Raw genomic sequence first — 15,961 nt, 5'->3', positions numbered from 1 at the left:
GTTTCTTTAATTGGTTTCATAGCAGAAAGGAGAAAAATGAATTGAAGTATGGTGATCAGCTTGCAGATCTTATTAAGAACAAATTTTGGATTGATCCATTAAAGCACCTTGTGAAAACAGATGAGGATGAGAATGAAGAAGATAAGGTTATCAAGCTTATAGCGACGATGAGCAAGAATATCCATAGTGTAGAGTAAAAGTACAATTTGATTTTCTTGCAAAAGTTCTAAACATGAGAACTACTTTTAATAAAATTAAATAAATTTGTAGTAAAGTATCTTTATCATCTTATGGTTTCATTAAGATTTACAAATTGAAATGAATACTTCTGAGTGTCTCAATGTACACTATTACCTAGCGACAGGATATGTCATAGATTCACTATCTACGGAGTTAAATGCATCAGATGAACTATAAAATTCACTGTATATATTTCTCGGTGGCACGAATATTTCCCTGTCACTATGAGACTCCATTCTAACACATTGTTTCAGCTCAGCTAACACGACACTCATTGTCGGTCTCTGGATTGAGGTTGATGCAGTACATGCAATTGCTAAACCTAAAACTTTCCATCCTGAACTTACATCAAATTTTCCTTCGAGTCTTGGATCTATAACTTTGCTCAAGTCGTCCTTATTAAGTCGTGGTCTTACAAACTCAAGTATGTGTTTTGATGGCTTGCCTTTAATCACTGCTGGCAGACCTGTGATTAATTCCAATAGAACAATTCCGTAGCTATAGATGTCACTTTTTTCATTCAAGGTCTGTAATTTGTAGTACCTGTATCAATGACAAAGCAGTTAAATTCACTCGACAAAACCATGATAAGATGAAACTTTATTTTATATGGTTTTCATGTACTGATACATTTATAAAAATAATTTATGACGTGTGGGACTAATGGTTTGTCTTTGGAAGAAAATTGAACCAAACCGTTTTAACAGTCTGGTTATTGAACAATGAAGGAAATGGAGAAAAAAGATGAAAGGAAAAGTCTAAATTGTCCTCTAAGCTTGTTTCTTGTATTGCAAGTTATCTACTTTGCTATGAGGACAATTTAGACTTTTTCCTTTAAGCTCTTTTCTTCATTTCCTTCATTGTTCAATACTGGTAAAATAGAAAAAGAATTATTAATGGTTCTTCCTAAACCGAACCGAACTGGTGGTATAAAGTTTCAGTGCATCGGTTTAATGTTTTCGAGCTGAACCGAAAATAGTTTTAGGATAAGTTGAACTGTAACTTTGTGAACTGAGTTGGAATAATAACTCACTCTGGATCAAGGTATCCCATTGTCCCCATGATTGCAGATTTTTCGCCACTCACATCAACATGAATCAATGTAGAATCCGCATTTTGGATATCACTATTCTTAAACACCTTAGAGAGTCCAAAATCTGCTATTTTAGCTTCTAAGTCTTCATTTAGAAGAATGTTGGCTGATTTTACATCTCTGTGTATTATGGGTGGCTTGCATCCATGGTGTAGGTAGTCCAATCCTTCAATCCAAACACATCGTTCGTCAAAACATTATAAAAAATTACAATAGTTGCTGAAAAAGATTCATGCATATATAATGCAACTAGTTATTGGTCACACTAACATAGTTGTCAGAATAGCAGCCTCGAATCAAAAGAATAATAAAATTGCTCTTCTCCAAACAAAAAACACTCACGCCCATACAAACTGACCAAAATACCCCCCACGTGTGTTAGCTCACGTTTGGTAAGCTGAAGTATGACCGACATGAGTTGACTCACACTGGGGTTATAACCTGCATGACTTAACTCACGCTGGGTTATAACTCACGTGGGATGTACCAATGTAGCGAACGTGACTTAAGTTGCGTTGGGTTTAACACCTGCGTGACTTAAGTCACGTTGGGGGTATTTTCGGAAGTTCAGTTGTGAGTGACCAAATCTTGATGGGAGAAGAGCAATTTTCAAAGAATAAAGATATGAAAATGCAAACAGAGAAATACACACAATTTGGTAACAAAGTTGGGCCAATCGTGTGTATGTCTTGGATTGCAGAGCAATGCGAACTTTTTTCTACGATAAAAAAATAAAAAATGGAGATATACTGACCCTCTGCAGCATCAATTGCTATTTGAAGTCTTCTTTCCCAACTCAAGCAATGTGAACTTTTTTCTGCAATCATATTAAATCACATTGAAACATGATTTCTTTCATCAAATATTAAGAAATGTCATAAAGAATACACCAAGTAAATTAAGTACAGTGATCAAAATCATGGAAGGACCTACCTGAGAGATTTTCTTTTAGGTTTCCATTGGCCATAAACTCATATATCAGTGCCATCTTGTCACCTTCATCACAATAGCCAATGAAGGATACCAAATTTTTGTGATGAACTGTCATCAAAAGTTCAGCCTGCAAGACATTTTCTATTGTTTGATATTGATGTTTCTGATATAAAAAAAATCATATTTTGTCACAAAAACATGACAGTAAATTTTGACAACAATTTGGATGGTTGATTTAGTTGAAATATGCGATTAATTATGTTCAGTGGATAGTTCGTGAAAATGACGTCAAGGTGCTGAAACTCATCAACCATCCACTTATCATAATTAACTACAAATTTGTACGTCATTAACCATAATTTTTCACATGTTCAAATATACATAATACATGATATCCATTAACCATCCAAATTGTGTCCATGATCAACCACAAATTGTGACGTATGAAGCACGGACACCAGACATAACACAGACAATGACACGCCAACACCGTTAATAATTTGATAAAATCATATAATTTAGTGTAATTTTGTGTCGGTGTCGTCTTGGTGTCGGGCGTGACACATGTCCAGACACGACACATATCCAGACACGACACGTGTCCGTGTACTGGAACACGTCTAATATGAGGAGCGTTCGTGCTTTATAGGTTTTGACATATTGTTATACTCATTAACCACATACTTTAATCGTGTTAACCGTCTAGTTTTGTCGGAATTTACTGTCAAATTTGTGTATCAAAATAACACAACTCTTCTAATATTGAATAGAGTGATCACTGAATGTATATTGTGTCCAACAACACTAATTACCTCAGTTTGAAATTCCTTTGGCCCTTGAGCTGAAGATGCAGAAAGCATCTTGACTGCAACTTTATTGCCATCTTTCATCTGACCACTGTAAACACTTCCAAATCCTCCCCTTCCAATGACTATTTCCAAGTTGCTGGTGATGTCCAACACCTCAGCATAAGTGTATTGCAACTTCTTTGATACTACTGTTCCTTTGTTGATCATATGCATCTCATCCTCTTAATTCCAAAACAAATACAATGAGTTTAAGGGTAATCAAAATTGATTTTAAATGAACTAATTCTATAAAATTAATTTCGGCTAAAAGTGAGTTGAATATGAAGTGATGTATGTTTTGATACTTTCATGTAAATATCAATTTTATTCGAAAACATCAAGACATGTCAAAGTCAATTATATACTATGAAGCACGGACACTCCTTGGATTAGGTGTGTCCCAGTGTCAGATACGCGTCGGTGTTGGACACCGACACGACACCTATGATTACACTGAATTATGTCATTTTCTCAAATTATTATCCGTGTCAGAGTGTCTGTGTCATGTCCAGTGTCTGTATCCGTGTTTCATATTTATATACCTATAAAACAATTTTTCCTTTCGCAAAAGTGGGATCAAACATACATTTACTTTAATCTTTAGCTTTTGAAAATCATATGGAAGGAGTTAATTACATATTATTAAAGCAAGACTTACCTGATGGTTCATTTCTTCTTCTAAGCTTCCAATAGAGAATTGCAATGATCAATAGAACTAAAAAAACTGATGATAGTGTTGCAACAATGGGAACAATTGCCTTGTTTGTGTCACTTTTATTTGAGTCAGAGAGATTTATATCATCCACCCTATAAATATGTCGAAAACAAGATTGTCTGGTCAAAATTACACCTAAAGATACTTGATGACTCTTCTACACATCTTGACATACTTCATACTTGCACTTTGGCTTTCTTTCCCATGATTCAAGATAAATAAAAGCACCGATACTTCACATTGAAGGCATTTCTCGTGTTCAACATGTGTCAGTGTCCAACATGACACTGATGGTTGCATTCAATTATTCGGTGGACCGTCAATATTCCTAAGGGCCTGAAAGCCCTCTAGAAAGGCTTAGGTGCCCTCCAGAAGGGCTCCGAAAGACTAGGCACGCCCTTCCAAAGGCGCCACCTTAGCCAGCTTCTAGAAGCGGGTAAAAAGACCTAAAGCCCAACTTGCTTGGGGCTTAAGTCATGCTAAACGAAGCCCACAAAGGGCTATGAATACCTCTCTTGGGGATCATTCCCAAGGCATCACAAAAACAGTCAAACCCTATATTCTATTATTGTACTCATTGCAAGTTAATTCGGTTTTCTCAAATTATTACCGGTGTCAATATGTCATTGAGTGTCAATGGTTCATGTATATAAAACTAAATTGACTTGCACTAAGCATATCATGGTCTTCTTTTATAAATCATACCTCAAAGTAAGTAATCCATTCCTTGATCTCTCTAAGAGAGTGGTAGAGACAAAACCTGAAAGTTGGTTGCCCCTCAAATCCCTACAAATAATTTGATTTATCTTGCATCAGCCATTAACAATTTTGCACCAACTAGTATAAAATGTCTATAGTTTTTTACCATCATAAAAAATACTTACAAATATTTAAGGGATTTCAATTCTTCCAAAAACTGAGGTATTGATCCAGTTAAGCTATTGTTGCATAAATCCCTAAGTCAAAATATTGTAAAATACTTAGAGCATAATGACAATATAAATATATACTCCAAGTATTTTAGATATGTACTCACAAAGTTTCCAAGAAAGACAAACTGGCAATGGCAGGATCTATGTTTCCACTCAGACCACTTCTGCTCAGATTCCTATAAAAAGAAAATATTTCCTTATAAAACTGAATACCATGATAGAAATTCATAGTCTAAAGGGATACACATCATCATTCAACAAAGTAAAATGGATATTAGAACACTCACAGTGATACAATTCTTGGAGAAAGTGAAGTGCTGGAGTTGCATTTTATGCCCTTCCAAGTGTAGTTCTTTGGTTCACATGGATCACCAACCCAATTTCTTTGAACTCTATAACTATCTTTTACACTCCTTATAGCTTCAGCTGTGATTAAATATAACTCAATTCACTTAAAGGTATAATATAATCATTCAAAGTTTTTTTTTTTAAGAAGCTAAATTAGCCCACTCAAACTAGCTCCAGGGAGAATCGAACCTGAGACCTTGGGGAGGAGCACACTCTAAGGTCCCAAGTCAATACCACCAGGCCAACCCAAGAGGGATAATCATTCAAAGTTAGAATAGAAATGATTGAATGTAACCACATGTGTCTGTATCTGTATCAGACACTAGACACATCATCAATCTGAAGTGTTGGTGCTAAAAAATTTCAGTTGGGTAGACGGTGTAATTCGCATACGAAATTTTAGCAAAGAAAACATGTCATACCGTCTTCTTCAGATGTTGGAAGTGCATCATGTTGTCTTACTACATAAATCTCCACTGCATTAAGAATAGGTGGAAGCGTTGAGTCTTCAGTTTTTCGTATCGAAATTCGATGTTCATTTGCAACCAACGACTTTGAATTAAACACAGTGGTTGATTGCAAGTATTTTGGTATTGTTGAGTTAATCAAAGGAGAACCATTCCAAGATACATTGAATTTTCTCAACTGAGTTTTGTTAAGTTTCTCAAATTCAGCAAAGTACAAGTAGACATTGAATTTCAAATTTGGATCATCTGAAATCCAAGAAAAATCCAAACTAACATTCTCATTCCTTGGTGTAGCAGCATTGCTAATAACTTCAAACGGTGCTTTATAGCCATCTCCACTAACATCAATTTTTGAAGAAGTGTTTATAGATTTCCATGAAGAGGAATTCAAAGGAAACCAAATTCTATCGTAAACATCGTCTTGATATCTACCACTTCCATTAAATGAACCAATGTCCCATCTTTTGAAAAGTAACAATGAAGCAGAATCACCGAACTCAGTTTTATAAATAGAACTATCAACTGGTCTAAGTTCCAACGCGGAGATAAAAGGAATTCCTTTTCCTTTATTCACAAGGCAAACATTTGTTTCTTCTGATGTTGCCATGCTGATTATTTCCAATGTAACTCCTTCTGAAGCATTCTTAAATTTAACTGTTGACCATAAATTTACACCAACATAGAGATCAAATTCAGGCAGTTTGTTTTCGCCGTCATAGTTTCCATACAAGAAAGAAGCTCTTATTAAATGTAAACTGCCATTTCTTCCGGCAATTAATCGGTAACAGTTTCGGTTTCCTTGAGGAAAACTTCTGAGATCTGAGAATGTATATGGTAGATTAGGATTTTTTGGGTATGCATAGTTAGCAGAAATGTTTCTGTTAAGTCCTGTTTGTATGTAAGCTCCATCTGTGCCGTATTTTATTTCAGTTACATCATCTGTGTACTCAAAATTTGCTGGACCACCACAATCAATGCTTATGAAGCCTGAATAGAAAGACCAACTAGATTGAGAAATGAAAATGATTGAATGTGACCACATGTAAGTAGCCTATGTAGCACTGACACAGACATCAAACATGACACTAATAAGTTAATCACACCATTAATAATTTGAAAAATGAAAATGATTGAATGTAACCACATTTGTTGGTGTTATATTGGTATCGGTTGTTGTCAGACACGTGTTGGACACCAGGCACACTTTTAATCTGAAATATCGGTGCTACTTCGAAGCTGTTTTCATATTTTTCAATAAATTTCACAAAATAACTTATGGATAAGCATTCCCTAGAAAAGTTTTTTAGATTAGCCAATCCTACAAACCTATTGTTGGTTTACATCAAAGTGAAGAGTTAATTTAGCCTTAACTCATGAAAACAGTATATGTACTATTGTTTGGATATCCATAAAAACATCTTGTAACGCGTAAGTAGCCTATGAAGCACTGACACATGCATAGACATCAGGCATGATACTCTGATAAGTCGATGTTGGTAATAATTTGAGAAAGTGAAAGTGATTGAATGTAACCACATGTGTCATTTATGGATATTGACATTCGACATGGTGTCGGAAACCAAACATATATTCAACAACACACTTGTCTTCAATCTGAGGTGTCAGTGCTACATCCTAGGTGTCGGTGCTACACTTGTCTTCAATCAGCGAGATTTTGTTGAGGCACCAAAGTGTGACTTTTGCAAAAATCAGAGTTACTCCGTGATTTTGTCTAACTCACCGTCAAATCAAATATGAACTTACAGAAAACATTTCTACAACATCATAAAACATTCTAAAACATTCTACAGAATGAATAATGATTCTCTTGTAGAAGCTGATGGAAAATGCTTACCTGTTTGTTGTTGTGCGTGAACTAAAACTGCAACACCAAAGCAAACAACCAAAAACAGAAAGAATCCAATTGAATTTGCCATCGCTGAACCAAGAATAAGAGGAGCCTTGTGAAATTCTATAATGATGTTACAAACTTGATATGCATGCTGGAAACATTTTTGTTTGCTAGAAGAAACAACCTAGTAATTCATGAAAACAAGGGTCTTAAAGCATAATAGTTAGTCAAATATACGGTTTTGATGACTTGGACAAAACCACCTACCTAACACATCAAATTATCGCATAGAAAAATAATACTATGAAAGCAATTTGCAATGTTTTTACATTTAATAATTGAAGGATTTCTAAGTGCATGTACACAATCAACATGTTTGGTATGGTTGGTCTTTTCATCAATAGTCAAATGAGTTTTTTTTTTTTTTTTTTTTTTGAAAGAATAGTCAAATGACTTATTATGTAATGCTCCCTTCGGCTCAGTTTAACCGAGTTAGTTGACCATTTCACACAGATTAAGAAACATGTGTAAATTAAAGAGAGAAAAAAATAGTTTTGATTGTCCTTGTCTAGTATTGGTGCATTCTTCTTTATCATAAATATAAAGAGAAATGATATTTGAGCAACTATTTTATGACAACTTTTGTGACAATTTTCTCTCTCATACTCACATTGTATTATACTTTATATCTCCATTGCTTTGGTTTTTGTGACGATCCTTACATTTCTTTATACATTTTGATTGTCCAATAAGTTGTCTTAAAAATTGGATGTTCAAATAATATTCATCAAATGTAAATTAGAATATATTAAATTAAGAGTGATGAAAGTAGTATTAATTAAAGTTATAATTGAAAAAAGTAATTAATGTTGTATTGAAAAGTGAAATGGACGACTATTCTTAGGACAATATTTTTTACAAATGGCTCAGTTATTATGGGACGAATGGAGTAAAAACTATGAATATCTTTTAGGTTTGAACAGATATTTTAGAGTCGGGTAAGATCGCAATGGTTGATAAAATAAATTTCAAAAATTTAATATTGTTATATTTTAATCATTTAAAAAATTGTAATAACTAAATATCATTTATTAATAGTCTTATTTTTTTTAAAATATTTATTAAAAGTCTTGTTGAAACAACATTTAAAATAATAAAGTTTTTTTTTTGGGAGAAAATAACAGAGTTTGCTATTGCTAATATAATAATGAAGATTTTTCTTTTTTTAGGAGAATATATAATGAATGTTATTTCTTAGGTAAAAATATAGAAATAATATATTTTAATGAAATGTTTTTTTATTATTAAAAATAGTTAATGAAGAAAACAATTGTACGGAATGTATCGTAGAAGTCTCCAAATAATTAATATCATTGGTTACTCACCAACTCAGAAAATTAAAAATAAGAAACATGTGGTGCACAAAGGTGATAATTTCAAAGTTTGAAACAAGGGTTTGATTTCCATAAATTAAATGTGAAGACAAAGTATAAGAAGCCAAACACGAAAAAGGCTTCAATTATTTGTCCGTGAATAAAATGATAAAATATTAGGTGAGTGGCTCTAGTCTATGTCGTGCATTGCACACCATGTCACGTAATTATGTTAATTAAGTATTACGTAAAACAATTGGATTAATGGGACCTTATATTACGTAGAATCCATTTGTTTATAATTAAGTGGGTTTAGAATTTAACAAAAAATTTACCTAAAGCTATTATTTAATCACAAATGGATAGAGTCTAAACCATTAGAATATTATATTTTCTTTTGAGTAGAAAGTAAAAGTTTCGTCATGAATTGTCTCACATTATGACTTACCATTATTCATTTATGTATGACTTTTTTTAGGGGTTATTCATGTATTTCCACATGAGGAATGATTTGTGAAAAAAAACGATCTGTATAACCACCAACTTGTTTTACTATTTTTAAATATTTTTTTGCCCTATCTAGATTTCAATTTTCTATGCACCTCACAATTTTATAGAATGTTGCATTGGTAGTCTAATTTTGGTTGTGTAAATAACACACAATTTTTTTAACATGACATCAATTTTCTAAGCTTTAAACGGATGCATCCATTAAAAAGTCGGGATTTACCATTTAATATATGTACTATTTCAACAACTTTACTAAGAAAAGATATATTATTCAACAACTATTTATCAAAATTGCTTTTATGTACATTCCGACATTCTCATCCATATCAGCTCTGTTTGGTAAAAATAGAGGATAACTTATAAGCTAGCTGATAGATTATAGCTGATAGCTGATGACTGATAGCTTATAGCTGATGACTTATAGCTGATAAGCTAGTTGAAGTGTTTGGTAATATTAGCGGTTCAACTGACTTATAAATATAAAATGATATAAAAGGACATTCTTATTTCATATTAAAATTTATATTCATTAATATTTAAGTATTTATAATTTATTAATTTAATATATTTTTTATGCATTATATTTAGAAAAATATAAAGAGTATCTACTGAGAAAACAAAATATAAAGAGTAAAAGATTTGGATATAAAAAAAAAGTATGGAAATAAAATATAACAAGTTTAGTGAATTTAAGTAATAAAAATAATGTAAGACTAACTAAAAAATTTAAACGTCACTATTTTTTTTTTTGCCCTTTTTATCAAAAATTATAACATAATTCATGATTTTTTTTATTTAAACGGAAGGCATTGATCATTTTTATTTATGAAAAAATATATATATATTATGATGTAGGTATACTGCAATTGTATAAAAACATAATTATATCTATTATTACAACAAAGGAAGACAATGGATATTTATAAGGTAATTATATCTATTAGTTAAATTATAATAAATTATAAAGGATAAAAATGGATTTTAGATAAAATATTAAGGGTAAAAATGGAAGAAATTTTGAGAAGCTGTAAGCTATAAGCTCAAACGTTACTTGGAATAGCTTCTGAAAAATAGCTTATAAGCTCGTGAAATAAGCTATAAGCTCATGGTGAAAAAGTATTACCAAACAGAGTTTTTTTTGTCAGACGAGCTTATAAGCTATAAGCTATAAGCTCGTTGAGGTGTATTACCAAACAGACCCATCGTCAAATTACTTATGACCACCTATTTTTAATCAAATATTTATTACTCCTCCGTTTTAAAATGAATGTCACTTTAATCAAAAAAAATTGTTTCAAAATGAATGTCATTTTACATTTCCAATACAACTTTCATTCTTTCTTCCAACTTTACCTTCAATATATACTCCAACTTTTCTTTTCTCTTACACAATTTCCAATGCAACTTTATGTTTGTCTTTTTCTTATAAAATAAAGGGCAATTTAATAAAAATGTTATATCTAATGATTATTTCATTTCATTTCTTAATTTATGTGTCAACACCTAAAACGACACTCATTTTAAAACGGAAGGAGTATCTTTTAACCTATGCCCAACTACTTTTATCTCATCTTTTGGTTACTTTTAATATGTACATGAACATGAGGAAAATGGGCAAAGATGGAACTTTTTTTAGATTCATATTAAAAGTTTAAGTATATGGTACACTATCTTAAAAAAAAAAAAAAAATTATGGTACACACGTAATATCATACATGAGTTTATTTTGCACTATTTTAAATCAATAAATTTCATCTTATGATCTCATTTGATTCAATAGTGTGATTTAATATTGATCTAATAATAAAAAAAATAAAAATAAAAATATATACTACATGGCATAACATATCTCATAGAACTAGATCATATTAAAACATCCAATGTTCTTAGCTTATATCCTCCATCAAATAGAGTTATAAGTCTAACAAACGCAATTTGGATTTTTTCTTTTTTGTTGAATGTTTATTGGAACAGTGCATGTGTATTGAGACATCAACATTAATATTATTATTTTTCTTGCAAAAAACCGCATCATCCGAATCAATTCAACCCGCATTGGTTTTCTTTTAAAAACCAATCGAACCAAACCAAACCACGTGTTTTTTCATCTTGTAGTTATGATGATTTTTATCCTCAAATCTGAATTAAACTGCACCGCAAACACCCCTACCCCCTGCAAAATGGAGGAGGGGTCGGCGACCCAATCTTGTTGGTTAGGAATTGACGACTGGATCATGAGAGTGGCTTGATAAGGAAATCTACAAGATGGTGACTCAATGGTACAAGGGAGACTTGAAATTCCTTTTTAGCAACAAGATTATAGACAAAATGGTAGTCGATAGCTAGGTTGCTCATACGTATATGGAAAATAGGATTTGATCACAAACAATTTACACCAATATAATAAAAAAAATGATTGGCGGTTGAGATGTGTGAATGCCAAGTTCTAGTAAGAGTTGTTTCAACCAAAGAATTTTTGCAGTGGTGGAGCCAATGGCACGATACTCACCCTCAGTTGATAGCGTGCAACTGTAAATTGTTTGTTGCATGACCATGATAAACTTTCTATAAACTCCTATAAACTTTCTATCATTCGTGTCACCTCCCCGGTCTGCCTCGCAAAAGGCAATTAGACTAATATTTTTGTGCGAGTCAGATGTGCTAATGTATGTTTGAGATATCGCAGAACATGTTCAAGTGTCTGCATATGAATGACAGTTAGGTCATGCATGTGTTGAGATAATTTATTCACAACAAACGCAGCATCATGGCAAGTTATAGATAAGTAATTGCATATGAATGACGGTTAGGTCCTACATATGAATGACAGTTATGCCCTACTTTGATTGTATATATGTAATTGGTGTATTAAAGATCTAAAAATGAATCAAGTTTTATTTATATTTATTTAGCTTAACTTGGACTCTAGTCTCATACATCTTTTTAGATGTTACAACATGTCATACCATCTTCTTCAGATGTTGGAAGTGCATCAAGTTGTCTTACTACATAAATCTCCACTGCATTAAGTATAGGTGGAAGAGTTGAATCTTCAGTTTTTTGTATTGAAATTCGATGTTCATTTGCGACCAACGACTTCGAATTAAACACAGTGGTTGCTTGCAAGTATCTTGGTATTATTGATTTAATCAAAGGAGAACCATTCCAAGATACGTCGAATTCTCTCAACTGAGTTTTGTTAAGTTTCTCCACTTCTGCAAAGTACAAGTAGACATTGAATTTCAAATTTCGATCATCTGAAATCCAAGAAAATTCCAAACTATCATTCTCATTCCTTGGTGTAGCAGCATTCCTAATAACTTCAAATGGTGGTTTATAGCCATCTCCACTAACATCTATTTTTGAAGAAGTGCTTATAGATTTCCATGAAGAGGATTTAAGAGGAAACCAAATTCTATCATAAACATCATCTTGATATCTACCACTTCCATTAAATGAACCAATGTCCCATCTTTTGAAAAGTAACAATGAAGCAGAATCACCAAACTCAGTTTTATAAATAGAGTTATCAATTGGTCTAAGTTCCAATGCTGAGATAAAAGGAATTCCTTTTCCTTTATTCACAAGGCACACATTTGTTTCTTCTGATGTTGCCATGCTGATTGTTTCCAATGCAACTTGTTCTGAAGCATTCTTAAATTTCACTGATGACCAGAAATTTACACCAACATAGAGATCAAATTCAGGCAGTTTGTTTTCGCCGTCATAGTTTCCATACAAGAAAGAAGCTCTTATTAAATGTAAACTGCCTTTTGTTCCGGCAATTAATCGGTAACAGTTCCGGTTTCCATGAGGAAAACTTCTGAGATCTGAGAGTGGATATGGTAGATTAGGATTTTTTGGGTATGCATAGTCAGAAGAAATGTTTTTGTTAACTCCTGTTTGTATGTAAGATCCATCAGTGACGTATTTTATTTTAGTGTCCTCGTCTGTGTACTCAAAATTTTCTGGACCACCACAATCAATGCTTATGAAGCCTGAATAGAAAGTAAATTAGATTGAGAAATGAAAATGATTGAATGTTACCACATAGAAGTATGAAGTATCAACACAAACATAGACACCAAACATGACATTGACAAATCGATTACACCTGCCGATAATAATTTTGAAAAATGAAAAAGTTTGAATGTAATCACATGTGTCGGTGTCATGTTGGTGTTGTTAAACACGTGACGGACATTGTAGAGACTTTCAATTTCAAATGTCTGTACTAAATCGTAGTTGTTTTCTTCTTTTTCAATAAAATTTTTAAAACAACTTATGGATAATTATTGCCCAGAGAAATTTATGAGATTTGATATTAATCAAGTTATTTACCCAAAAGAGTATCCTAAGTAAAACTGAGATAAGAATTGCTTGAAACCATGATACTAAAAAATTACTCCCCCATCTCATAATAGGTGTCCTCTTTACTATTTTTCTATCTCAAATTATTTGTCCCTTCTATAATACAAATACAACGTTTATTATTCTTTTCCATTAACATACCATTATTTATTGCATTTCAATAACCTAACTACTCCTCCATTAACTATAATTAATAAGAGTATTTTAGTAAATGACATATATTTTACAATTAAAATCAACACTACTAATAATTATTTACTTAATAATCGTGTAAAACTCAAAAGAGATACCTATTGTGGGACGGTTAAAGTACTCTTTACAAGATTCCATGATATTAAATGGTGAATATATCTATTTTTTAAATTACGATGAGGTTGACAAAATCACGATGTCAACAAATTTCTTTGAAGCAACAAACCACGACTTTGCTAAAATCAGAGTGACTCCATGATTTTGTCTAACCCACCGTCAAAATAAATACACCTAAAGAAAATACTCCTATATCATCATAATCATGAATAAAAATGTAGAAAATAATTAAATATTCTCTTGTAGAAGCTGATGGAAAATGCTAACCTGTTTGTTGTTGTGCATGAACTAAAATTGTAACACCAAACAAAAAAACGAGAAGCAGTATGAATCCAGTTGAATTTGTCATCACTGGATCAAGAATAAGATGAGCCATGTGAAATTCTATAATGCTGTTAGGGAAGAAACAACCTTGATATGCAAGTTGGAAACAATTTTGTTTTAAAAGAAATAACCTAACTTTTGTTTTTTTAGGGAAGAAGAAACAACCTACCTAACACTATGAAAGCAATTTAATAATTGAAGGATTTCTAAGTGCGATGTACACAATCAACATGTTTGGGTGCGGTTGGTCTTTTAGTCAATAGTCAAATGAGTATTTTAGGGGAATAGTCAAATGAGTTATTATGTCATAAAAAAATGGATGTCCTTTTTGGTGTGAACAAATATTGTAGTGTCATGTACCGTATATGATCGCAATAAATGATAAAACTTTTAATATAAAGATTTAATATTGTTACATTTTTTATTATTTAAAAATATTTAATAACTAAATATCATTTATTTAAAGTCTCGCCAAAATAACATTTAAAATAATAGAGTTTGTTTTTTTAGGAGAAAATAATAGATTTTTCTTATTCCTAATATAATAATGAATGTTATTTCTTATGGAAAAATATAGAAAATAAACATAATAACAATGGAATGTATCTTTTAATAAAATGATTTTTTAAATTATTAAAAATAGTTAGGAAAGAAGACACATGTACCGTATTGTAATTAGGGATGTAAATGGATATTCATGGATGCGGATAGTGTGATATCCGTATCCGCTCCATTAGATAAATATGAAATCTCTACCCTATCTATATCCGTGCGGGTATCCGTTTAGCGGGTAATTCGTGGATTTTGAGGTATCCGTTGGTTTATACAGATATCCATGGATAACATTTATAAAAAATAAAAAAAAATACTATTTGTTCTCGGCGGGAGTTTAGAGGTCTGGGGGTGCGGAGGTTGAGGGAGTTTAATATTGCATTGTTAGGTAAATGGTGTTGGCGGATGTTGGTAGAGAGGAGTAGTATATGGTATAGGGTTTTGGTGGCGAGATATGGTGAGGAGGATGGGAGGTTGGGGGCCGAAGTGGTTTCTGCGTGGTGGCGATAAATCGCTAACATTAGGGATGGGGGGTGGAGGTTTCTGGTGGTGGTTGGTTTCAGGAGGGTGTGTCTCGTTTGGTGGGAGACGGGGTAGATACTTTATTTTGGCGCGATGTGTGGGTTGGTGATGTGCCGTTTTGTGTGCGCTTCAAGCGCCTTTTCGACCTTGCTTTAGATTAGTCTTGTTCGGTTGCGCATATGTTTTCTAGGGGGTGGGGCGTTGGGGGAGAGGGTTGGAGATGGAGGCGGAGGTTGTGGGTGTGGGAGGAGGAGATGCTGGGGGAGTGTATTATTTTACTTCGTCATGTTTCTTTGCAGTTTAGTGTCAAAGATACATGGAGATGGGCGTTGGATCATTCTGCAGGTTATACAGTCAGGAGTGCCTATCTTTTGTTGACTTCTCAGGATGGCCCTCAGGTGGATGGTGCTGATGCTTTGGTTTGGCATAACCATGTTCCGCTTAAAGTCTCTATTTTTGCTTGGAGGTTGCTGAAGAACTGTTTGCCTTTAAGGCAAAATTTGGTGCACCATGGTATCCTTCCAGTTACTGCTGCGGCCTGTTTGTTAGGGTGCGTCACTTTGGAGTCTTCT

General features: G+C 32.9%; 1 protein-coding gene across 3 annotated transcripts; it reads right to left on the bottom strand.

Moving 5' to 3' along the window:
* Positions 1 to 210: 210 nt before the first annotated feature.
* On the bottom strand, positions 211 to 14,492 carry LOC25497008 (probable LRR receptor-like serine/threonine-protein kinase At4g29180). 3 transcript variants are annotated; one of them, XM_024786181.2, is made up of 12 exons: positions 14,259 to 14,492; positions 12,278 to 13,309; positions 5,049 to 5,187; positions 4,866 to 4,937; positions 4,714 to 4,785; positions 4,535 to 4,615; positions 3,773 to 3,921; positions 3,079 to 3,296; positions 2,267 to 2,393; positions 2,088 to 2,150; positions 1,274 to 1,499; positions 211 to 783 (listed from the first exon to the last, which is right to left on the bottom strand). In XM_024786181.2, the coding sequence occupies exons 1-12, from the start codon at positions 14,365 to 14,367 to the stop codon at positions 351 to 353; spliced, it is 2,721 nt and encodes a 906-aa protein (XP_024641949.1). In that variant the 5' UTR covers positions 14,368 to 14,492; the 3' UTR covers positions 211 to 350. The 3 variants fall into 3 exon arrangements, with proteins under 3 accessions (XP_024641949.1, XP_039691049.1, XP_013453219.1); XM_039835115.1 differs by lacking the exon at positions 12,278 to 13,309 and adding an exon at positions 5,532 to 6,563 and having other exon boundaries at positions 14,259 to 14,490; XM_013597765.3 differs by lacking the exons at positions 12,278 to 13,309; positions 14,259 to 14,492 and adding exons at positions 5,532 to 6,563; positions 7,432 to 7,661.
* Positions 14,493 to 15,961: the final 1,469 nt, after the last annotated feature.

The sequence above is a fragment of the Medicago truncatula genome, chromosome 6, assembly GCF_003473485.1.
Source record: "Medicago truncatula cultivar Jemalong A17 chromosome 6, MtrunA17r5.0-ANR, whole genome shotgun sequence".
Taxonomy (NCBI): Eukaryota; Viridiplantae; Streptophyta; class Magnoliopsida; order Fabales; family Fabaceae; genus Medicago; species Medicago truncatula.
The sequence above is the reverse complement of the archived record's forward strand: the minus strand, read 5'-3'. Positions and strand labels throughout refer to the sequence as shown.